The sequence below is a fragment of the Bubalus kerabau genome, chromosome X, assembly GCF_029407905.1.
Source record: "Bubalus kerabau isolate K-KA32 ecotype Philippines breed swamp buffalo chromosome X, PCC_UOA_SB_1v2, whole genome shotgun sequence".
NCBI lineage: Eukaryota > Metazoa > Chordata > Mammalia > Artiodactyla > Bovidae > Bubalus > Bubalus kerabau.
In genome coordinates, this window is record NC_073647.1 from 155,328,365 (window position 1) to 155,354,283 (window position 25,919).

General features: G+C 46.7%; 1 protein-coding gene across 50 annotated transcripts in view; it reads left to right on the plus strand.

Annotated features, from left to right (window-relative positions):
• Window positions 1-25,919, plus strand: part of NHS (NHS actin remodeling regulator) — a 505,180-nt gene that overhangs the window by 398,598 nt on the left and 80,663 nt on the right. For 3 of the 50 annotated variants that reach the window (XM_055564174.1, XM_055564167.1, XM_055564171.1), the window contains one exon: window positions 8,281-8,496. The exons of the other annotated variants lie outside the window; for them this stretch is intronic. In XM_055564174.1, the coding sequence (XP_055420149.1) occupies window positions 8,358-8,496 (139 nt within the window). In that variant the 5' untranslated portion in view covers window positions 8,281-8,357. The remainder of the gene's footprint in view (window positions 1-8,280; window positions 8,497-25,919) is intronic. 50 annotated transcript variants of the gene reach the window in all.

Sequence of the window (25,919 nt, forward strand, 5' to 3'; positions counted from 1 at the left end):
CACAGTTTACCTTGGAGACGTGAAGATCCAAGGCCGACGTGTTGGGGGCAGGCTGGGGTCTGGAGTTGGGGGAGGTTGGAGGGCTCACCCTTTCAGAGCCACTGGCACTTTGTGAATGGAGCCATCTTCTGGCATTGGTTTCAGCAAGGTCATGGCACTTCTGCCAACTCTGGACAGCTCACCAGTGGGGGGAGACCAGGCCCTTAATCAAAGATGCCTCCAAGTAGGACTTGGCAGAGATTGCATTCGGCACAATAAAAGCAGAGAGGAAAATGACTGCTTTTTGCTTCAACACAAATTTTATTACACCAGGTTTCATTATAAAAATGTTATAGTTTTGGGTGTGTGTTTATCATATAAACAATGTAGTTACTCTGATCTTCACCATCTTTCAAACCGGAGTCTCAAAGGGAGTTTTATTTACTAGATTTAAAGCCATGGAACAATTGTTTCATACAATTGCCTTATAAGCATAGGAATAATTCAGGGAAAAAGCAAACTCCCCGCATTCTTTCCTTCTCAGTCCCTGCTGAATCTTCCCAACCTGGAGGCAGGCATAGCCACCAGCTGACCATGCTAGATCTTGTAGCTGTTAAGCTGTATGGGGGTAGACCTCAGTGGAGTAGTATGGTCTTCAGAAGGAGGGCAGAGCGAGACTTAGGCTTAAGGCTCCTGCTGCATCTAACCTACAAGAGTGTCCTAGTGGCTTGGATAAGTGTGGGAACCACCTAAGCTAATCAGGCTGGCTTTTGGGGCCCAGACCCCTATACCATCCCATAGTCCGGGGCCACAGGGCCCAACAGCTACTGCCATTATTTATGCCCTAGTCTCTGGGCATACATATTTACCAGAAACAAAGCTTTCACATTAGTATAAATATCCTCTCAGGTTCCTTAGTTCATTCCTGGGAACTCCACATTCAGAAGTGCTGTGTAGACTGCCGCCATCTTACAGCAAAGTCTATTTTGTCCATTTTACTAGTGTTTTCCATTTTGATTCATTTATCTGATTTTATAGTCACTGACTTCAGATTGTAAACTTTTTTTCCTAACCCTTAAATTGAATGCTTAATTTACAAAATAAATAGGTGAAGTGCCAGCTATAAATTTACCTCAGAGGACAGCTTTGGTAATTTCCATTGGTTTTGCTAGTTGGGTTCATTGTTATGGGTTTCATCCTCTTGATAGTTAGGTTTGGGAGAGGCAGCATGGTGTGGGGAAAATAGGCTTTGGTATCTGCCAGATCTGTGTTTAAATCCTTACTCTGCCATGTATCAATTGTGTGACTTTGGTCAAGTTACAGAATTGCACCTTCCTTATTTCTAAAATAGAGATGGTAAAATCTGCCTTGTATATTCTTTAAATGAGGATGAAATGAGTGAATGCAGGCAAAGGGCTTAGCATAACTCACCTAGGAACTGTTCAGTCCGTAGTAGTTGTGGATAATAATCATATTTAAAATAACACGCCTTTGGCTGGGAAGCTACTCTGCATTTGCATGTCTTAGGCAGGGGGCCAGGACAGTGGGTGTCCTTTCTGGATCAACCCACTTATCCTAACGTCCTCCAGAGGCACTAGCAGATGGGACATGAAAATACCAACAGTGTGCCTAGGGAAGGGCAAGCAGCCAAGTGTTACACTGGATTGAGCATGCTGAGGCGAGCCAGGAAAAAACTCAGCATAACCCAAAAACGCACCATTGAGAAATTCCTCTGAAATTCCTTAGTCTGCCTCTCTTGTGGAATGTTCCTCAATAGAATATTGGAGCTGCTCTGTCCCAGACCTGGCTTCTTTCCCAGCTACCCAACTAGGTTGCTTCCCCTCTCTAGGGCCTTGACTGCTTGGCATGACCAGGGCCTTGAAGGAGCCTAGCATCTGGGGAGCTGAACTTGATGGAGCAGCATCTCTGTGCTGGGCACCAGGCTTGGCTGTGGGCCTCAGACATGACTAAGACCCTGCTCTGCACTCAACGACTTACAAGTCAGGAGAATACTGACCCACCAGCAGCAGAAAGGCTGGTCACAGTACCTCAGGGCCCATCCACAGGTAGGAGGGACCAGCTCTCCCTTGTGGGGTGTGGCCTGGTCAGCCAAGTGTGGCTGACAGAGCAGAGGACCTTTGAACCTACTACGTTAGGGTAAATGGGTTAATGTGTATCAAGTTTGGGGTGGATTTTTGTTTGTGGGGTTTTTATCTGTTTGCTTGCTTGCTTGTCTGTTTTGTCTTGTTCTGTTTTTGAGAACATGATAGAATGAGCTCACTCTAATCTTCAGTATGAAGAACGAAATACCTAGTCTGTGAAACCAAGAGATTTTGCCATCTTTAGGTATCTAGGTATTACTGTCTTTTATAGAGGCAATATTTTGCAGAAAATGAAAGCCTATTTGCTTGGGGTTGATTCTCGCATTCTCTGAGTTGGAGGTGAGGGTGGGGAGGTAGAGGAGATGGGAAGGTTAGGAAGGGTTAAGGCTGCAGGAAAACAGAAGCCAGTGTAACCTGCTGTCCACTCTCTACCCTGCACAAGTCCTCTGTATGTAGACTTAGGTAGACATTACATGTCTGTGTTCAAGGCAGAATCTTTTAGTCTTCTCCAAAGCTGGCCTGTGCTTCTGAATGCTCTGTTGGGTCGCATGGCTTTCTTCCTCCTGGGTGCCACATTTGGAGTCAGGAGGGATACTGAGAAAGTCTACTCTCCTGAGGGTGGCTGGCCTTACGTGTGGCTCTAACTCAGTGACCTTGAGTGTGGTGACACCCACTGGCTCCCGAAATGGCAGAAAGGAAATGTGGAAAGGAATTCACCTCAGTCATATCCTCTCATCTGAAACGCAGGCCTAGTTGTTCAGCATCCAGAGGCCAAATGTCAAACACCAATAAAGGGAAAGATGCAAATATTTCCTCGGCTTTGAAGAACTGAGGCCTCTTAGGAATGTTACCTTTTCTCCCTCTGGCCCCCACTCTACAGCCAAGCAAGGAGAAAGTTTTGATTTATTCTTCAAGACAGAGTAAATCACTCTTCTCTCACCACCTTGTCTCTATGTTATGCTTGCCATGGATGGCATTTGGCCTTTAACAACTAGGATCCCTCTTCCATCTAAGTTTTTATCCCTGGAAACCTTCACCAGCAAGATAGAGCTGGATGATTAATTTTGAAATAAGGAAGAGCTTGAGAATAGGCAGGGGGCACACATCAGTAGCCACAGGGCCCTTGGCTTAAATGGATGACAAATTACTCATCCTACCTAATGCAGGCCTCTATAGCTCCTGCTTTGAAAGCCAGAGGTGATGACGGGGGTCATGGGTTTCTAGTACTTTCCACAGCTACCTTGGAAAGCCAGCAAAGTGGCCGGCTGGGAGAATTAAGATAATTGTGTATTGAATGCTTTTCCTTGAAAAGAAGGTGATTTGTAGCTTTGCTTGGTGAGCCTTCTCTTTTTCCTCTCGGCCCATCTCCTCTTGGCATTTACTTGTTCTTGCTGCTGCTTTTTTTGTTGTTGTTGGGGTTTTTTGTTTGTTTGTTTGTTTCCTTTTTTTTTTTTTTACACTAACGACATCATGGGCAAGGAGAGGAGATTTTATTTTGAAGAACAATGATCACATTAACCAGGTGACAGCAGATAAGCTAAAAGTCACTCCATTTTCTCCTGGGAAAAAATGTTCTTTGCCGCCAAATCGCATTCCGCTTCTCTTTGTCTGCTCTCCTCTCATGGGAGGGTGGCAGGGCTGGCTGCTGATGGACTCAGAAGAAATCACTGGCAGATAAGATACACCCTTGATTCATATAAGAAGGGAAGTTTTTGAGTTCAATGATAAAAAATATCTTCCTTTCCTGTTGCACAACATTCTTGTGGCTGGAACTCTCTGTAGAACGGTGACATTTCTCTACCCTTGGTCCACAGTATCAAGCAGAAAATAACTATGAAATCTGAAACTTGGTAAAGGATGAAAATCCAATTCATTGCAGTTTGATAGACATGTAGGCCTGGATCAGACTCTGTAGCTACAGAATCTGCCTACATCCTGCCCTGTTTTCAGAGCAAAACTGAGGACTCGCCTACCTTCAAGGTATCACAGCCACATACAAAGACCCAGCCAGTGCTCTGCGCAGGAGCTGGGGAACCCAACTGGCGTGTCACCGCAGGTCTAAGAGCAGCTATTAGCAAACAAACAAACCAAGCCTCCAAGTGTGTGCAGAGAGAGTGAGTGGGGGGTGGAGGAGGAGAAGGGAAGGAGGTGCCCTGAAGGGAGGGAGGTTTAGTTTGATAGATTGCTAGGAATTTGTTGGCCCCAAGAAGCATTCTGGGGTCACAGCTCTCTGAGCTGTGGTTTCTTTGGCAAGATCTCATAGGCTTGTTGTGAAGACTGGAGGAAGTAATGAAAACGAAGCACATAATGCAAGGCTCGGCCCACGATGCAGATGGAGGAACTGTTTGCTGTCGTCATCATCATCAGGAGATGGTGTTGTGTGGAGAACTTGAAGACTCGCAGTCACAGGCCATGAAAACCCTTTGCCCTCTAATTGTAACCCACTCTTTCTAAGACTTGACTCTCATTTCTCATATCTTGGCCGACTTTGGCTAATATTAGTTGACTTTGGCTAATATTAGTTCACCTCTGGCAAAATGAAAGCAGGTTCAACCAAGTTTCAAAAGATGTTTTGAACCCTACTACATTTCTCAATATAGCACCTTGTATACAGGGTTTATAATTTTAGGAGTGGGTGGATATTTGCGTGGCGGTATAGATATAAAACCAGTGGCGGATGCAAGCATTGCTCTTGGGTCTTTGTTTTCATCAACTCATTTCCGCAACTTCAAAAAACATTCACTTGGTCGTTTTTTTCTTCTAACCTGTTTATCCTCCAGTGCTTTTGTTTGGGTCACAAAAGGAAAGGTATTTCTGGCAAAAAGCAATGAAACTTATTTCTTCTCAAGTTTAGCATTTACAATAGAAGGCGAAGTACTGTTGTATCATAAGTGATCGATATAATGTTTTTGAGAGGGGTCTGTCCATTAACATTGGGGGCTGAGGAGATTTGGAGCCCAGAGCTTGGGGAAAACCAGGATGTTAAGATTAAAACCCATCTACGGACTCTTTATTATGTGCTCAGCAGAACTGTGTGGGTCACAGCAGCTACTCATAGCAACCCTCTGACGCAGGCACAATTATGTCTGTTCCCCAGAGAAGGAAAATGAGGCTTAGAGCATTTGCCTAACTTGCCCAAGATTATAGCTCAGTCGATGGGAACCAGAACTTGGACCCATGTCTGTCTGATCCCAAACCCCAGGCTTGTTACCACCAGGCCATACTGACTGTGAGGATTTGAAAGTAATGACTCCAAACTAAACTTGGGGGTGGTATCTTTAGGTTATCATACAGGTTAAGAGTTAAAAGATGTGCCATGGCCTACGCTCCAGTCTCTGCTGAGGTCATCCAAAGAGAAGGAAACTTAGTTTTTATTTGAAGGAGCAACACCCGATCAGCAGAGATAGGCCCGGCACAACATGAGACTTGAGCTAAGAAGAGGCACCAGAGAAGGGACAGAGCCAACAATGTCTGCCCCCGCTGTTACCCCGTGTCTTGAGAAAACAGAGTGGTGTAGGGAAGGCCTTTGACTTTCTCTTTCAGTCCTAAGCTAGTTAACCTGACTGCCTGTAACTGATATATTTATTATCCAGCATTGTTTATCAGTGACATATTGTTCAAATATTCATTTCCTAGGAGAGGATTGTAAATGTCTCCTGGAATCATAAAAGGTGATGGATTAACAAGTGGGGGAGGTTGTGGCAGGTCAAGAAGTTACCATGTGGGATTTCCCACACCATCGCTTGTGAGTGTCGGCAGGTCATGAGTTGTCTCTCAGTGGCGAGAGAAAGGAGAGTTGGTCCTCTCTGACTTCCTGACTTCAGCATCCTGGTGAATGTCCTCACAGCGATTATACTTCATCTCATTCAGAGGTTTTGAGCAAAGTAACAAGTAGCAGGTACGATTACAGCTGTTTCTGAATTTGCAGGAATCTGATTGTAACTGTCTCCGTTCTCCACTTGGCCATCTTCCCACCATCATCTGCTTTCCCAGAGTTCTCAGGCCCGGCGGCTCTGAACCCACAGGGCTGCCTGTTGGCTGGAGCAGAAAACCCTGAGACTCAGCATCCTTTCCAGTACTGTGAGATGAAATGCATGTGTGTCTCTGAAGTTCCCTACACCAGCCAAGTGTTCCAGTCATGCAGAATTCTTTGTACTTTCTCATCATACCATGCTGTCGCACACACCTCCAAGCCTGTATACAGTGTTCCCTCTCTGGAATGCTTCTATGACTGGTTTCATCTGGCCAACTCCTAGACAGTTTGGAAGGGTTGGCTTAAGCATCACCTTCCTTGAGAAGCCCTTCCTGACATTGCTCAGAGGGATTTTGTCATCTCCCTTCCTGTAGCCCATATGCTGAACATGCCTGTATTTTAGTGGTGCTTCCAAGGGCAGCTGGAGAAGGGATAGGCTACCCACTCCAGTATTCTTGGGCTTCCCTTGTGGCTCAGCTGGTAAAGAATCTGCCCGCAATGTGGGAGACCTGGGTTCGATCCCTGGGTTGGGAAGATCCCCTAGAGGAGGGCATGGCAACCCACTCCAGTATTCTTGCCTGGAGAATCCCATGGACAGTCCATGGGTTCGCAAAGAGTTGGCCATGACAAAGCGACTTTCACTTTCACTTTTCCAAGGGCAGAGGATGAACTAATGCCCCTGAGGGTATCTGAGCCACAGGGTGGAGGTGGAGATGGCCCAAAGCTGCCTTCCAGAGATCTTGAGATTTCTTTGTAATTATATGCATCTATAAAATTTGGACCATTTCTATAAAATCTGCACTATTCCCTACAGTATTTAATATAAAATAATCTCCCCCCAAATAATTATTGAGTAAAACTATGGTCCACGAAGATCCCCCACCTTTGTCCTGTGGCATCCTGAACCCCCAGGCACAACACAGTATATGTTGAGAGTATGTGGAAGTCCCTCTAAAAACCATGTATAGTACAGTGTCTTTCTAGTTGGCCATTCTATGAGCTCCTTCAGAGTAGGGACTAAGTCTTTCATCTCGGCTGTAATATTTATAAGATTTTAGATACTCAAAACAATTTTTTTGAATGAGTGAATCTTTCTCGTGATATTACATATAATAAAGAACCAGTGTTGTTAAACCTCAAAGAGATGGGGTCATCTCTTTGACCCCAAGGTCTCCATCAGCCCACTTCTCTTTCTCTAGTTACACTTGCATTTCACTGGGCACTGGTATTTAAGATTAATTTTTATTATTTTATTTTTTTAGGTTAATTTACGTGGCTGTGCTGTGCTGGGTCTTAGTCGCAGCATGTGGGATCTAGTTCCCTGACCGGGGATTGAACCCAGGCCCCCTGCATTGGGAGCGTGGTATCCTAGCCACTGGACCACCAAGGAAGTCCCTAAGATTACTTTTTAAAACCATCTTCTGCAAAAGTGACTTTAACATTTAGTCACTACCATGATACCAGTATTGTTTTCCGCTCTTGTTCATAGCAAATGCATATTTCCCCAGCAATACTGTGGAAGAAAGAAGCCTTGATGGGCAGACTTGGAACTCTAAATGTTATCTGTCACTTCTTTTCTGTGGGAAATTTGGTCCTGAATTTAAAAAAAAAAAAAAAAAAACTTACACATGAACTCTGGAACACTCTGATGCTGGAGACTAACTATATTCAAGGGTCAAGCCCCTCCATTCTGTAGTTTCTGTTTATAGGCCTTACTGCCCACAGCCTGAGGAAGTGGGGTAAGGAGGCTTAAAGCCAGAGCCACAGAGTGACATCCCAGAATCACTGGAGTGGTCAGGGATGACCTCAGATTGGTCCTTCCCTCGTGTCTCTCTGGTTCTATCAGCAGCAGCATCAGGCTACCTTGGATGTGTAATGAATGTCTCAGGAAGCGAGAAAAATTCATTCTCACAAATCCTACTGACATTTGTGATCCTAAAACTCTTGTCTCTCTCCGGTTCAGACAAATGAACACCTGAGCCATCTATCGTCTCTCCTTTAAAAGAGAGTCTCAACTAAACTTAAGTTTCTTAAGAAATATTTGAGTAAAGGAAATCTCCTGTGCAAAGCAACTTTAAACACATGATCCATTTTATTATGAAATTATTCTTCAGAAACTTCCCACTGGTACCCTTCCTTCTTTTTCTAAGTTTTATTTTTTTTAAGTCTTTATTGAATTTGTTACAGCGTTGCTTCTGTTCTACATTTTGATTTTTTGACCTCCAGGCCTGTGGGATCTTAGCTTCCCGACCAAGGACTGAACCCGCACCCCCTGCATTGGAAGGCGAAGTCTTAACCACTGGATGCCCAGGAAAGTCCCCCTTCCTTCTTTAGAAGTGAATTACTCTTCTCAGAAATGGAACACCCTTCAAGAGCAGGCCAAACCATGCCTCGATCCTCCTCCAGGTCACAGCCCACCTGGCTTCTCTAGCATTGCTTCTGGTATATCTTACGAAGCCCACCCAGTCATTTCTCTATTGTTTGACGTCACCCCATCCTTAAATGACAAAACCTTCCCTCCCAGTTTGGCACATGATGGTATTTTTCTGTCTCCTCTGATCTGGAAGTTGCAGTTCTGATTCCACCCTGAAGGCACCTCACGGAGGTCCCAGCCTAGAGCTGGAATCCCCATTCTCACACTGGGCAAAGTGATTGGGAAGCAGGGTCAGGGCCTGAACTGGGGGAAGCTCCCACCACTGGTGTAGAGAGGGTTTTTTTTTTTTAATTCCTAAAGGTTCTCAGCAAAACGTCCCCCTTTCTGGAACATAATTAGCATGTGTTGAACCACAAATGTATAAAATCACTGAGGGTACAGACCAACATATGTTCACAGGGCTACAAAGAAGGTTTCTTTCTTTCTCCCTTTCCTTTATTTGCTCCTTGCAAAGCCTTGCCAGAGTCAACTGAAAAGAACGCCTTTTCATCATATACACTTTTTCCCAAGAAGTAAAATGAACTAAATTAATTTATTCACTCAGCACTGTAAATACCAAATGAAGAAACCATAGATGTATAGATGTAAATACTCACTCTGTAATTATAACTAGAGGGCACCAAGAGAAAGAAAAGAGAAATTACCCTAAGTTCAAAGGTTCCCAGATTTACTAAGAAAATTATGAAAGAAAAGAAAAAAGCCCAAGCATCTCATGCAAAGACAGTGAAACAATCAACTCATATGTTACTCGCCAGCACTTTCTGCAAAAGAAATGGCTTTTGATGAAGCTGCTGGGAACTCTGAATGTTGAGCATTTTTCCTATTAAATAAAGTTAGTAATTAATGTAGCAATTAAGAGTGCAGGGGTTGATTTCACCATGTTGAAACTGCGGTAGTGCAGCCAAGGTTGAACACTTCTGTTGAGGTATTTAGTTGTAACCATTGTTTCTTCCTGTCTCAGACTGTTGAGTGCGGCCCTAATTTAGTTTGTAATTGTTCCTTTCTTCCTTTTGAGAGTCTCCATCTGTAAGTTCCCCAAGTGTGTGGGAAGGGGAGGGTGTGCATCTCTTCTCCCCTGCCCACCTGTGTCTTTGGCTGCCGCATCTTCTTAAGACAACCGTGACTGTTGTTGTTGAATATTACAAAACTGGTTCTTGTTCTCGGGCTTACTCCTCTGTTTCCTTGAGTGGGTTCTGGGGTCGAACACACCATCTCTGCTTCTCTTCCTCCTATGCACTGACCATCTCCTGGGGGTGACTCTGGGCCACTCCCCTTGGAGATGCTCTCCCCCAAACCACATGACCCAGCATCAGACTGACAAGCCCAGGGTTGAGGAGGGAAGGTGGATCTCCATGGCTGAAGGCTAGTCATAGGAAGCCTCTCTGGCTTGGCACTTTCACAGGGCATAAATGAGATGATGTGAAGTCTTTAAGCTATGGCAATGTGTGGAGCCATCAAAAAGAATTCATTTTGTTTTTAGGAAGGTTTTAGTTGATATCTGCATTTAAACCAGGTCTCAACACTTAGTATCTGTTTTGACAAGTGGCTAGAAATGGACAGAACTTCCTCAGTTGGCCTTTTCTGTGTAACAACCCCCCCTAGTATTTAGTGGCTTAAAAATCAGTGGGTGGTTCTTCTGGTCAAGCCCTGCAGGATGATGTAGGGTGGCCTCATTCACACATTGGTGGTTAGCGGGCTCGGGGTCAGAAGAGGGGGACAAGTGGACCCCATGTGTGTCATCAGCCAACAGCCTAGCCCAGCCTAGCCTAGCCCTGCCCCGTGGCTATAAGCCTGGGTAGGCACCATGATCAGCAGAGGTGTAGAAGCTGGAACACATCTGGAGCCCCAGGCTCAGAACAAGTTCACTGTCACTTCTACTACATTCTATTGGCCAAATGAAGTCACAAGGACTTGCTCAGATTCAGGGTGGAAAAATAGATTCTACCTGTCAACAGGCAAAGCTGAAAAGTACTACAGCTCTTTTTTGAAATCTATACAATAACCAAGCTCCTTTATTTGTAATTTAATATGTACTGATATATATATATATATATATGAATTTGGCATTCTTCCACTGATAAGGTAACTCTCACTTGCACTCAAATAGACTTTGTAAGTGGGAGATAAGGGGTAGGAATTGTCCATGGCCATGACAATGAATGATCCATGTAACTATCTGTCATGTGAGTCATCTTGTAAAAAGGCTGTGAACAGCTGTCCAGAAGGCAATGTGGTGAGGTGGAAAGAGCACAAACCTTGGAAAAAGACAGATCTGAGTTCAAACTTCATCTCAACTTTTAGCTGGATGGCCTTAGGCAAGTTACTTCACCTCTTTAAGCATCAATTTCCTCAACCATAAAACAAGCATAGTGATACCTGGGTTGTTGTGAGGATTAAATGAGATTATGTATAACAGCCATACATAGTAAAGAGCCATTTCATGCTAGCTTCCTTCCCCGTCCCCCTCATTTAAAGAAATAATAATTTTATTTAGTTAGTTATTGGCTGCACTGGGTCTTCTTTGTGTGTCTGTGTGCTCAGTCGTGTCTGACTCTTTTGCAACCCCATGGAATGTAGCCTGCCAGGCTCCTCTGTTCGTGGGATTCTCCAGGCAAGAATACTGGAGTGGGTTGCCATGCCCTCCTCCAGGGGATCTTCCCGACCCAGGGATGGAACCCGGGTATCCTGCCACTCCTGCATTGCCGGCGGGTTGTTTACCACTAGCGCCACCTGGGAAGCCCTGTTCCCTTCCTTTTTTCTTTTTTTGAAATTCACATGCAGTGGGCATAGTGGCTTCTACTTAGAATCACAGCTGCCAAGTTCCTTTTCCTGCCAGGTACCAAGTTTTCCTTTTCTACATCCTGCATATTTTAGAGAAATGACTTTGATATAGTATTTTTCAACCTGGGATCTTGGCAGTATTTGCAATTATAAGCATACAGCTAACAATTCCAAGACAATTCTTAGTTTTGGTGATGTACATTATGTCACACTCTTGAACTGTGCATAGCTTGGTTTTCTTTATGGTCTGGATATCCTGAGGAATTCTGGAAACTCACCACCAGAAAAGAAGGCTTTGAAGTAATAAAAAGTGGGCAGCAGTGTATGGGTATGGAGTTCTCTCGGAAAGGACCTATTTACAGTGGGGAAGGTTTGCAAACACATCTAGGGGCTCTAAGTGGTGAGCTGGGGCTTTGGGGGCTGGGGAAGGGGGGCAGATGGGGCCAGACCTCTGCTTCTCAGATGCATTCCATGGGGCTCCATTTTGGCTAAATCATCATAATTCCCACCAAGACAGCACAGAATGATAATGGTTTTATTTATTATTTTATGTGCATTGCCAGGATATGCAAAGCTTTATAGCTTGCCATAAATCGAGAGGGATTATCACAGCTGTTACTTATTTTAACAGGTCACAATACAGTAGTTTGTGCCAGATGGTTTTGAGAATTTTGAGAGAGAAATTTTATACAGGCAGCCATACAGACACTAGCTTGGGTAGTTGGGCCCTGAAATTAATTTACATTTGTTATGATATAAAATGTATATGAATAAACACATAGTTCCTTATGAACAAGCAAGCCATTTTAGAGCAGTGGTGTCTTGTGGAAGTCATGAGATCTGTGAGCAGCGCTGGGCTGGCAGCTGTGATGTGACATTACCAGGAGCCAGGAGGAGTGAGACTCTGCCACACCCACGTGATGCCAGGCACATCCAGCTTGCTTCAGGGAAATATAAACACTGGAGGCCAAACTGGGTTTCTGTCATTGGAGCCCAAGAGAGGAAAGGGGGGAGGCCACCTTAGGGAAACATCTGGGGAGGGTGTGTATGCTGGAGAGTGAAATTGGAATTGGAATTCCTGAGGTCACTAACAAGGTCAGTCTGGGGCAAAAGGGTTTCCCAGACTGGGCAGATCATAGTTCATACTGTTACTATTATTATTTACAAAGATTTATTTATGTATTTGGCTGCCTTGGTCTTAGTTGTGGCATGGAGACTCCAGTTGCGACTTGCAAGCTCGGGCTCAGCAGTTGCATTGTGTGGGCTTAGTTGCTCCACAGCATGTGGGATCTTAGTTCCCCAACCAGGGATCAAACCCATGCCCCCTGCACTGCAAGACAGATTCTTAAGTGCTGGACCACTCGGACGTTCCCCCACCCCAGGTCATATTATTGCCCTTGCAGATGCTGAAGTTTATGTGTAGAGTGGTCGGTTCTAAAGATAAGCAGAAATGGCAAGAAGAAATAAGAAGTGATGATGAGGAATCATTTCAGAAGGTGGTTTTTGTTCCAGGTTTCATAAAACAATAAATTTCCAGAATGAGAGACCAAGAGAAAACCTCTCAGGTCATCTCCACTGTCCTTGTTGTATAGCTGAAGAAACAGACCAAGAGGATCACTTACATTGAGTCATCTTGGTTCTTTCAATTAAAAAATGAACACAGACTGTCAGGGTTTGTGGAGTCTATAGGCCTCTCCCCATATCTCTCCTTGATTTGCTTCCTCCCTACACCAAATATGTCTCCTGCTGCCCAACCTTATGCTGAGGAAGGACTGCCCCCACCCATCGAATAATGTAAGTGTTAGTCACTCAGTCATGTCCAATTCCTTGGGACCCCATGGACTGTAGCCCACCAGGCTTCACTGTCCATGGGATTCTCCAGGCAAAGAATACTGCACTGTGTTGCCCTGCCCTTCTCCAGGGGATCTTCCCAACCCAGGGATCCAACCCAGGTCTCCTGCATGGCAGGTGGATTCTTTACCATCTGAGCCACCAGAGAAGCCCAGGTCTAAAGCATAGCTGGGTTTTCTTGGTAAACTGCTCCAAGATATAAAGATAACGTATCACTTCTGGAACAGGACTAAAGTTTTTTAGCTTTTTCCAATCAATTTTTTCAGCTCCTATAAGATAACAACAAAATAATTAAGCAGGAAAGGCAAGTTTAGAACAGACTTGGGGCATATATTGGATATGATCTATGTATAGAAAATCAGGAAGTAACAGTATTTTGAAAGCTGAATAGACCATGAATGTCAGGGGACAGAATTAGAACCTTTCTTTTAGATTCCCCTGAGATGATGAGTAGAAGCATTAAAGCTTTGAAAATCTGGAGGCTAGATAATACCAAAAGGGCCCACTCTTTCCAGAGATGCTGAGCTTCCAGTAACTTTATCTCTGGAACACAGCACTAAGCCTGAAAGTAAGTGGAAGGTGCTTCCCCGGGCTCCAAATAGTTGTCAGCAAGTCCACGCACCTTGCCACTTAGATTCTTGCTCAGGCCACTAGTAACTCTTAGTGGGCAGCTGTTACCCAGCCATGATGTCTGTTTCCCTCAGCCCACTGTGGCTTCAAGTACAGGGAGGGAGCTAGAAGCAGGTAAGAGAGGAGTGACGGTGGGGAACTAACAACCATCAGGGAAAGAGCTTGGAAATCCAAAAAGGAGTCTTTGAAATGTGTTGCCATAGAGACCGATAATAAGCCTTCCTAATAAAGACCCTAAGTAATCAGCAGAGCATTAAATTGTGTTTTGTATCATCTGATTAAAGAGATAGGAGAGTGACTTGTTCAAGGTAGGCTAATTCTGGTAACCAACCCCCAACATTTCAGTGACTTCATTCTGACGCTGCAGTCTAATGCAGGTTGGCATGCTGTCAGTCACTTGTGTCCCCAGGCTCTTTCCACTTTGGGGTTTCTTTACCCCAGGGTCTCTTAATATGTGTTGGAATGGTCAGGAGCTTTTCTGAGTCTGGCCTGGGACACCAGGCCTTTCCCACCTCCCACTGGCAACACTGAGTTACATGGCTGCACCTCATGGCCAGGGAGGCTGGCTGGAGGAGCAAGACAGGGACAGTCAGTTGAATAACTAACTAGCTAGTTTCTTCCAGGGAAAATATAAAACGTACTCCAAAACAATGAGGGGCTTCAGTGAACTGCTTTTGGTCGGATCAACTTGAATTGAATGGATGATCACTGATAATTGAATGAATGGACTTTTCCTGGGAATACCATTCCTACATTTCCTGGGAATACCAGTTAAAGGGAACAGTCCTGTCCTGAGTCATGTCATAGATTCAGAGGCCGGCAAACTGTGGCTCTCAGGCCAAATCCCACCCCCTGTCTGTTTTGTGCATAAAGTTTTATTGGAACTCAGCCCCCTTCATTTATTTATGCCTTTTGAGCTATAACAGTATTAGGCATCCTGTTTGCCTTTTACAAGGAAACCAAGGTTCAGAAAAGTCAAATGATTTTCTAAAGGCCATACTGCTAAGAGTGGGAAAGCTCAGATTCCAACTCAGGTCTTTCTGGGACCAAAGTCCAGGGTTGGTTTGTTTGCTTGCTCGCGCGCACGCGCGCGAGCGCTCTCTCTCTCTCTCTCTCTCTCTCTCTCTCTACCACAGGACTTGCCAAAACCGTATCCAAATGTAAGTGAGCTAGTTATATCATTATTTTCATTGTCACTGTTAACAACAACCTCATTGCTGTAAAGATGAATGCAAAGGGTGGATGGCCATTTTCATCACTTTACGGAGCTCTGCGGGCCTCACTGCTGAGGCTCTCCTTTGGTAGAGCAGCCCTGAAAAGCTGGAGCAAGACAGTCCATCTCCTTGGGATGTGTGATTAGTGACTTGGCCACCAGTTCCCTCTGATCTTGCCAGGGATTGCTGTAGAGGGTGGCCATTTTGCTCACTGGAACATAAATTCTCATTTCAAAGCCCAAGAGGTTTGAGTCCGCACATGGCAGGGCTTCCCGTGGCCTGGTAGAGTCTGTCCCAGAGCTCTCAGTGTGCTTTTAACAAGCTCCCGGGTGCCTCTGGTCCTTTGACAGCAAGTCTAAGGGAAAGACTCCTTTTTTTTCTTTTTTCAGCAGCAGTTCCACACCCGCTGTGCCACTCCACCAGGCTCCCCCAAAGCCAAGGGAGTGGTGGGCTCTGCTCCCACTGACTCCTCAGGGATGTCTGGCATTCTCCATCATGCCACCTTCGTGAAACCCTGTGGTCCCCTAGTGTCCAGGAGAGGCCATCCCTCCTTTCCTGGTCGGCTGCTTCTCTGTCTCATCTCCCTGGTGGGATCTTTTCCTTTGTCAATCTACCCCTTGAACTTTGGGGCTCACGACTCTTCTCGGCCTCACTTGGAGTGACCGCGCCACCTCCTCCCACCTCATCCTTCCTGACCTCGCCTCGCTCTGTCTTCCGGAGGGGACTCCAGCCTGTGCTGCAGGCTGGCAGCCCTTGGAAGAGGTTGGTGTGAGTGGGGTCAGAGGAGAGCAGCCAGCCTGGACTAACTTGGCTTCCACATGATCTTTTGTGTGATCACAATCGTAATTCATAATAATGCCAATTAGGAAATACTCTCTACCAGGGCTTGTGGCAACCCTGTGATTTCTTGTGACCTTGGCAAGTCGAGTGTTTCACCACAATTTGTGAATTATGGAGGGGTCAGGGGCCTCATGGACACAGGACTGCTCTTGTGTGCAATCTGCCCAGGACCTCGGTCTCCCTATTTGAAAACAGATAGCCTGGTCAAAACAGGGACAAGTTTTCCCTAAATGGGTTTCCAAGGCTTCAAGACAAAGTACCAGAAACTGCCTCCCACAAGGCATATTTTGGATAATTTCATTCACTGCTTTTCCCCTGGTTATATATTAGGGATATATCCCATAAGTGTTGTGTTTTTAGTGGCCCTAAATGGCTTTCTGTCTTCTGGATGTGGTGGTTATATATAGAATCTGCCAGCCTAAGGCATGGGCACATAGTGCCGTGGTTTTTAACCCTGGTTTTTTCTCAGAGCTGGTTTAGTAAATCACCCATCCCTGGAGATGAGCCCGTCGCCGGGAAGGCATTATCTTTGCAGTGTTTTGGAGCCTGGGCAGGCTGAGTTGTGTCCAGGCTGCGAGGTTTCGCCAATGAAAGGGGGGAGGGGAGGCAATGTTACAATATTCGGCCGCTCTAATCCTGTTACGCACGCGGGCACATGCTCCGCGCCAGTCTCCAGCCTCCCTCTTGCCCCGGCTGGAGGAGTTGGCACGGTCGGCGTCTCTGATTCCTCTGCTGTTGGCTCGAGACCAGGGAGCGGGGAGGTGAGAAGGGAACCACGGGGGTGCGGTGCTGAGCAGCCGTGGTCGGTCCAGCCTGTTGGTGATGAGCCGAGCCCGCCGCCTCTCTGGGCATGGGTAACGCGCAGCGCCAGCGGTCGTGCTACCGGAGAAAGAAACGCACAGGTACCAGAAATCCGGATCCAGGATCCTCTGCAGCCCCCGGCTCGTCTAAGCGCGCAGGGCCCGCTTTGTTGGCCAGCTCTGGTGCGCCACCGAGTTTGGGGCTGGGGTCTGAGTCCTGCAGCTCACTGCGGCTGGCAGCAGGGGACGGATTATTTTTAGCAGGTTCCCTTTAGCCCAGTGGAGCCAGGAGATGTTCACAGAGCCGGGCGGCTGTCTGCAGAGCGTTGGTGCAACCGTGCCTGCTGCCCGGGAGGTTTGGCTGCCGCAGTCCCCTCCATTCACTGGGCTGTAAATCGAAGCTGTCTACACCGGCAAGGCGCTCGATCCCAGCGTGGCCCTGGGGCTACGTCCCGCCCAGGTCTCCTGGCACCTGATTTCCCAGTGGTCAATTAGGTGTCTCTGCCTGCAGCATTGAAGCAGTGGAGGGGCCAATGCCCCGGCTTTGATGGAGCGCGCCGTGCGCAGAGACCTCCCCAGTCGACTTCCTCATCAGAAGGCAGCATCCATTCATAATTCTCTCTCAGCCTGTGGACCGAGTTTGGCTGGAGCTGAGCATGGACTCCGGCGATCTCCCTTTTTGCATCTGAAGCAGAAACTAAGATAAAAGGGAGAAGGAAGGGGGAATGCGGTCCTAACGCAACAAGGTGCTGGAAAGCCCCCCGGGAGGCCTCTCCTTTGCAGGGAGAGGGAGAAGAGGCAGATCGCGAGCCCAGCGCCTCAGCCAGCTGCTGCTTCGCTGCGGAGCCGGCACGCATGCCTACCTCACCTGACGGCCGCATTCCCGGGGAGCCGGCGCGGGGCCCGGCGGCGCGCCCAGGGCGCACGGGCGGTAGGATCTCTGCACCGGGGGAACGAAGCGCGGGCGGGCTTCCCAGGGCCGAGCCCGAGCCTGAGCGGGCACCCGGGGAGGCCAGCCTCGGCCCGGAGCCCCACCGCAACCCCCCGGGATGTTCCGGTGTGTGTGAGATGGGACCGGCGTGGGGGGGGGAGGGAGGGGCAGGTGACATCATTTTTAACTAATTTTTCACACCTCTGGGTGGTGGGTAAACTTGGGGAGTGGAGGAAGCAGGAGCCGCAGCCCCGCCGCACGCACGCTAGCATGAGACGAAATACCCTCAGCCAAGGTCCAAGAGCCGGGTCCCCTTGGCAGAGCAGAGTGAGGGGGAGCCGGCGGTCAAGGTGGACCGCGCATAGCTCTGAGGGATGAGGGGAGCCACTCTGGCTTTGGGGGAGGTGGCTTTTTTTTTTTTTTTAAAGCATATTGCAGCTGCAGCTTTGAAGTTTGCCGCCTCCTCCCCACCCCCATCCTGGGTTTTGGGGCGGGGCAGCACTCTTCCACGCGGCTGCCCAGGCCTCTTCTAGCTTGGGTGCAGGGACTGCAGGGGCTGGTGGCGACAGGGACTCGAAGGCACTGGAAGTGGGAGGGCACCCCGAGGCTCGGCCTTCTGGAAGCTCTAGGGGCTGGAGAGAAGTTGGGGGCACCTCTTGGTGCCTCTTCCTGTTTTCCTGCCCTGTTGCTGGGTGTTGGGTAACATTTTGCCTGTGCAGAGGTCTCCCTGTCACAGAGCTGGCTGTGATGCTGTAAGGCAAGTGGACTGTTAGGATGAGCTGGACGAGGGAGGCGACCGAGCTGCAGCTTTTGCTTTTGTGGCAGTGTTAACCCCATCAAGCCAGCTCCCTTGGTACACCTGTCCACCTGGGTCACTGTCTGGGGGGGCGTGAGTCTGGCTTCTGATTGACTAGTCCCACCGGCCAGCGGGCCAAAGCAGGATTTGCCCAGGGCCTGCCAGGCCAGGGATGGGTGGACAGTAGAAGAGCGAAGCCCCCCACCCCCACCCCCGGTACCCCCTCAGGGGAAGGTTAAGCAGGCCCACCATGATGGTGCCCGGCGTTGTGGCCACCGTGTGCTCAGCTCCTGACTTTGGGAGCTCTTGTTTTATGAGGTTTTTATTCTCCAGTTTCGTGCCTCCTGGTCCCCAGTTTGTTTTTCACAGCTGCTTGTGAGCAAGGCAAAGATAACAGCATCTAAAAATAGCCTTGCGCGGCTGGAGATGCAGCTTAGCTGGACCCCACCATCACAAGGATGGGGTCTCCCTTCCCGGATATGTGAGAGTGAGCCCCGCTGGGCCCCTAGGAAGCCTGAGGCCAGGTCCACACAGCTTTCAGAGGCAATGCTGCCTCCAGTCTCCGGACAGGGTGGGGATGCTAGGGCGCTGGTCTGGGTGAGAGAGCAGCTGCCTGTCCACCCCTCTTTGAGGGCCAGAGCTACTGGGCTGCAAGATTGGGGGAAGGGATCCCAGACAGGGACCCCTCCGCAGCCCCCAGCCGTGGTATTCTGCAGCTTTACATTCTCTGGGAGTTCTGCTTAGCCATCCATGTGGGGCTTCCTCCTCTGTGCTTCAGGGGCTAGCAGGCCACACCCCCTCCAGAGGCATTTGTCCAGGAATATAGAGGGACCAAAGGGTCCAGGTGGTACTTAAATCATGCCAGCTCCCTGGGTGCAGATGGTAGCTGGGGTGCCACTCTTTCTTGTCCAGATGTAAATCTCTGGACAGTTGAGTGAGGAACCTCTTCTTGGTAACTGCAGGGAACCTGGTCTGTCTGAGAGGGGCAGCCTCAGCTAATGGGGAAGGTACCACATGGAAGGGAGGAGACAGGAAGGGACTGAGGACTTCAGTGATGCTAGTGGATGGCAGGAAGCTGCGGTCTCCTCCTGGATTCCTGGTTCCCTTGAGCCTGCCAGGGCTCTCCTGTTATTTATTTCCATAAACCTTCATTTTCCTCATGTTTGCCTTTCCTTTAGTGGCAAAGATAGCAAAGTCCAGCGTGAAGAAAAAAAAGAGACCCCATCTGTTCTTGATCTGATTGAATCATAGGATTTTTTTTTTCATTTTGGCAAAAATGCGCTGGTAACTGCTGAAAAAATGTAAATGCCTAACCTTTTAACACTGAAAGAAATAAACTAGAGTGTATGGGAATTTAGGAGGGAAGGTGCACATTCCCACCATCAGTTCCCTATTCAAGATAGAACCTACTGGGTGAGTCTCTCTTCCTTTTCAAAGTGCACTTTGATTTTTAAATTATACATTTATTTTCCTTGGACTTCCCTGGTGGCTCAGATGGAAAAGAATCTGCCTGCAATGTGGGAAACCTGGGTTCAATCCCTGGGTCGGGAAGATCACCTGGAGGAAGTCATGGCAACCCACTCCAGAATTCTTGCCTGTAGAATCCCATGGACAGAGGAAATCAGGACCATATTAAGATAGCATTTGATTGGGGGAAGGAAGAGATTAGGAAACCAAATACCTCTGATAAATCCTCTAATCATTCCTGATTAGTCTTCTAGTAGAGGCCTCTATGAGGTCACACAGAGTCGGACATGACTGAAGCAACTTAGCAGCAGCAGCAGAGGCCTCAGAATATTTGCTGGTTCATCTTAGAAATGTCCCTCACCTTGATGTTCCCTACAGAAGATGCAAGATTACTGATGATTCCATTTAGCCCAAAGGCCCAGTGCAACAGTAGCTAACTCTTTGGTCCCCTTAGAAGAGCAGATGGGAAGACCATGAGCTGGGATGCAGAAGTCTTTCCTAAAGACTCACTGACTTGGCTCTGCCTGTAGCAAATAAGATGTCAATGATCTGTTATACCAAAACAGAAAGGTGCTGCTTCCTCTTGAAGTTCAGAACCTGGATCAGCAGTTAACTGGAGACTCACACTGAGTGCATTGGTTAAGGAATACCATAACAAATAAGTCCCAGATCTCAGGATTTTAACACAATGCAGTTTTTTTCTTTATCATAAAAAGTGCAATCAACTTTTAGCTTGTGATGACAAGGAACCTGGTCTCATGCCCTCTTGCAGCTCTGCTATCCCCTAAGGCCTCGGAGTCCCTCCTGAGTTTCTTTGCATCTAGCCAACAGAAGGGGAAAGAGCACTGGGGATTGGAAGTAGCACATCTCATCCCCATCCCCATTCCACTGGCTAGAAGTCAATCACATGACCACAGAAAACTGCAAGGGAGGCTGGGAAATGTAGTCTGTGCCAGGAAGATGCCCCTGTTTTGGTCTCCTTTAGATCAGAGAAGGCAATGGCAACCCACTCCAGTACTCTTGCCTGGAAAATCCCATGGACGGAGGAGCCTGGTAGGCTGAAGTCCATAGGATCGCTATGAGTCGGACACGACTGAGAGACTTCTCTTTCAATTTTCACTTTCATGCACTGGAGAAGAAAATGGCAACCCACTCCAGTGTTCTTGCCTGGAGAATCCCAGGGACGGGAGAGCCTGGTGGGCTGCCATCTATCGAGTTGCACAGAGTTGGACACGACTGAAGAGACTTAGCAGCAGCAGCAGCAGGATTGGATTTGGCTTTGGCTCTGGGCAGGTCGTGTAGCCAAATACATATCTCTCTCTTTAAATGGTGGTAATTCCACATGCCCTTTCCTGTTTCACAGGATTTGGAAAGGTGTTGAGACATAACAGACTTCTGGAGGGACCGTCTGGTCATTGTCATCATTCCCCATGTTATAGATCACTTGCCCAGTGTGATACAGCTAGTTTATGGCAGAGCTGCAGTTAGAACCTAGGTCTCCTTCTCTTAGCTCTGTGTTCCTTCTGCCATGTGCTGATCACTCTGCCCTCTTAGGAAAACAGTTACATAGGGTAGAGTTTCAGAAAGCTGATATACAGTCCCCTAGATAGCCTTCATCTTGTATAATCACTAGAAACAGCCATTCATATTACCTAAAATCGGTGTGAGATTTTTCCCCCCAGTTGTTACTGTAGAACCAGTTAGAGTTAGTCTCAGAAGAGCCAGGCACTGGTCTATGCCTGGTATATAGATGAACTCACTTAATCCTCATAAGAACCCTGTGAGGGAGGGATTATTATCATACCAACTTTATAGATAAGGATGCTGTGGTACAGAGAAGTTAAGTAACTTGTGCAGGGTTTTACAGGTAACACGTGACAGATCTGGGATTTGATCCCAGGTGACGTGGCTCCAGAATCCAATCCTGGACCATCTGGCTACACTCCGTCTCTGCTCTGGTGGGCTCCAGGTTCTGGCCTTCTGTGATGTGTACAGTCAACACAGACCCTGATACTCAGGATGTAATATTTTGAGTTTCTTCTCTTAGTGAGTGATCTTGGAGGTCCATGACAGGGAGTCATTTGTAAATGGACTGAAGCATGAATTTGAGCCCCCAGCATATGAAAATGATACACAGGATTAAGCCATGTAGCTAGTGAGACAGCCCCAGTTCCTCACCTCCAGCTCTGACAGTCCAGTGAAGCTTTTTTTTTCTTTTCCTCCTTTTAAAATTTTCGGTCTACTCATCCCTGGATAGGTAGTATCTACTATGAAGTCATAAAAAATGTTTCTTCCTCGTGAGAAGTGGCCATCAAATGAGGAAGGGCTCTTCAGTCCAATCTGAAAAGGCAGTTGACTCGAGAGGGGAGGGGCAAGGCCAGCATAGCCATTTGACTCTTGAGGTAATTGCTAGTTGTGATTATGTTGTCTATCTACTGTTCTGTAGAAATCCACTCCAAAACTCACGGGCCTAAGAAACAACTGCCGATCTGTTGGTTCAAGATTCTGCGGGGTCGGGTAAGCTCCCAGGGCAGTTCTTCCACTAGTCTTACTGGTGGTATATGCTCTGAGGGCTCAGCTCTGCTTCTGTCTCTGTGTAGTCTCAGGGCCAGTCTAAGTGCCCTTGCCAGCAGGGTATGGACATCTTACCTAGTGACTTGGGGTCCCCAAAAGCACAAAGGCAGAAGCTTCCAAGCCTTCTCAAGGCTGAGCCTGTGACTTATTTTGCCAACAGGCCGTGAATCCTGGAGGGGCGGAGACAGACTACCACAGTGGTGAACTCTGAAGGCTCTGTATTTACAAATTTGAGCATTCCCAGAGGTCTCAGGAGAAGCTGACTGTACATTAAGATGTAGGTTAAAGATATCTATTCCTTGTACTCTAGTGGACAAAGATGGCTACACGTGCCTGGGTCTTTCTCCATCCCAAAGTCAGGACCCGTTTATGACCATGAAAGCACTGAGGCTGCGGATGTAAGTGCCCAAAAGGAAAGGGGACTGAAGTATGTGACTTCTGTTCTCTTGCCCTTCCCAGACAGCATCTCACAGGTATTGATTATTTTTTACAAAGTATCAGTACCCACCCTCAAATAAGAAGCATACCAGTTGGATCAGGGCACAAAAGTCCCTCTGACGTCCACCTCCTCTTTCCCAGCTAGACACACATTCTGAGATGACTGAGCACGCACACCGGAAGCACCTGGCTGCCTCAGGAAGGACAGCTGCTCTCCCGCAGAAATGGGCTCATGGGTTCAGTGTTGTCGGGCTTCCATTTCGGATCATCCTCCCCAGGCCCTTGCATCACTCCAGCCAGTGGAGGTGCAGCAGCTACTTCGCTGCACCCACACAGCCCCTTCCTCCTCAGGATTCGAGCACTCATACCCCAGCGCTGGGCACGGCCGGCTGATGGCTCACAGCCCAGCCCCTCTTTGGGAACTGTCCTTGAAGAGAGCGGCCTCGCCCAAGGTCACACCCCTTACCTTCCCAGGTCAGCGCACACCAGCGACTGGCCACACTGCCTCCATTGAGGACAGTTCTGTGCAGCCACCCCAACTCCAGAGCTCGCCCAGGAGGCTGGCTGGCCCTTCGTTGTGACGGGGATCAGCCGAGGACCAGAGAAGCTTCTCTCTGCCCTATCCTGCTCAGTTCCCTCCCTCACCCCAAGAGCTTTTCCTACTAAGCTTCCCACACTCCAGTGCCTATGTGACTCCAGAGCCTGCTCTCTGGAAACCTGACCCAAGATAGGTGGCTTGGAGACTGGGTTACCCCCTGCTGAGGATTGGGCCACTGTGCGCACACACAGAAGCAGGCCACACAGCATGGGCCGTCCCCAGACTCTTCCAGTTGGGCAGAGATGACAAGTGCTGAAGCAGAAATGTGAGAAAAAGAGCAAACAGGAAGTGACGGAGTCCTAAGTCAGTCTGATGCCTCAGTGATTTTTTCCCCTCCTTGCCCTACCCCTCACAACTTCCCCCAAAGTTATTTTTTAGGGGATGGGTGATTCATGACATTGATTATATGGTTAACAATTGTGCCTGAGCACTCTCCCACCTGATTATTTCTTCCTTTGGGCATGGCACTTGCAATCAAAATTTATCTTTCAAATTAAGGCTATAATTATATTTTGATAAAGATCTGGCAATTCAATGAGAATGAAATTTTGAGGGTTGCCAGGATACGGATGACTCTGGGTTATAGAGAAGGGTTTGCATGCAGAATACTAATAGGTGGTTCAGCACTCTTATCTAGACCTTTCCAATAGCGTCTGATAATGCAGGCCCATCAAGCACTGTGTCTCTGCTATTATTCTAGCAGGATAAAAGCGATGAAAGATATAAGCAGGGTTTTATGAATGAAAAGGTGATTCATCAGATGTCTTTTGGTCTATCGCACTAGAGTTAAGAAATAGAGTAGTAATTATGTGGTGTTACCTCAAAATATAGGAGACAAAAGCTTTCTCTTATTTCCTTGCCTCCTCTTTTATTGTAAATAAAAGCAAGCTGTCTTAGATATTGGGTTATTGTTACATGTTAGGAGTAGGGACCTGCATTTGCAGTGGTGTTGACTCACAGGAAAATGGAAACAGTGGAATTATGTATGTGTTGTATTCTAATTTTCCTGTAATTCCCTTTTACACTGTGATTATTACTCACTCATTGGTTCAACAAATGTAGAGTCCCAAGTATTGTGCAGGACCTGCTGAGGGACCTAAGAAAGTTTAAAATGCATAACTGCATATGAAAATAATAAATAACAGGACATTACAGTAGTACCCAACATGGCTCTTGGGGGTGGCAGCAGGGGTAATTTTAAAATTGAGATATAATTTAACAGACAATTAAGTTGCATACACATCTTAGTGTTGAGTTTAGTGACTCTGACACATACATTTGTGCAACCAAAGTAACAAATAGTAATTACCATCACTCCCCAAATTTTAGTATCCCTTTCCAGTCAATCTTCCACCCCCTTTGTCAACCATTATTCTGATTTCTGTCCCATAGATTAGATTTGCCTCTTCAAGAGTACATATAAATTGAACCATATAGTATTATGCTTTAAAAATGCCTGGCCTCTTTCATTCAGCATAATATTTCTGAAATTTACTCATGTTGTTTTATATATCAGTAGTTCACCCCTTTTTACTGCTGAGCAGTAATTCATTGTAAGAATTTACCACAATTTGTTTATCTATTTAGTTGAGCTGTTTCCAGTTTGGGGCTATTATGAATAAAGCTGCAAAGAATATTTTTGTACAAGGCTTTTTATGGATTTACATTTTCATTTCTTTTGAGTAAATATCTGGGAGTGAAAATGCTTAGTCATAGGTTAAGTGTATGTTTCGTTTTATAAGAAACTGGCAGAGATTCTTCCAAAATAGTTGTACTATTTTACACTCCCACCAGTAATGTATCAGTTCTAGTTGCTTTGTATCCTCAGTAACACTTGGTATGACAGTATCATTACAGTGAATATGAAATGGTATCTCATTGTGGCTTTAATTTTAATTTCTCTGACAAATAATGTTGAATATCTTTTCACGAGCTTACTAGACATTTGTATATCTTCTCTTGTACACTGTCATGAGGGCTTTTCTTCATTTTTACTTGGGTTGTATTTTTATTATTGATTTGTAATATCTCTTTATATACTCTGAATTAAAGCTCTTTATCAGATATATGGATTACAAATATTTATTCCCAGTCTGTGCCTTACCAATTTGTTTATAAATAGTAGTCTGTTGCCATACAGACATTAAACAATATTTTTTTTACAAAGTCCAGTTCATCAGTATTCTCTCGTATGGCTTAGTCCCTTTGAGCCCTGTCAGAGAAATCCATTTCCCTTAAGTTCATGAAGACTTTTGTCATGCATTTTGTTCAAGAGATTTTATAGTTTGAGCATTTATGTTTAAGTCTGTGATCTTTCTGTAATTACTTCTTGTGTATGGAGTGGAGTAGGGGTCAAAATTACTTTTTTTTCACCATATGTATATTCAGTTCCAGAACCATTTGTAAGACAAAAAAAACTTTGTTTTCACCCCCATTGATTTAAGGCCTTTTTCCAAAAAATCAACGGTATGTGTGTGGGTCTATTTCTGGACTCTGTTCTGCTCCATTGAT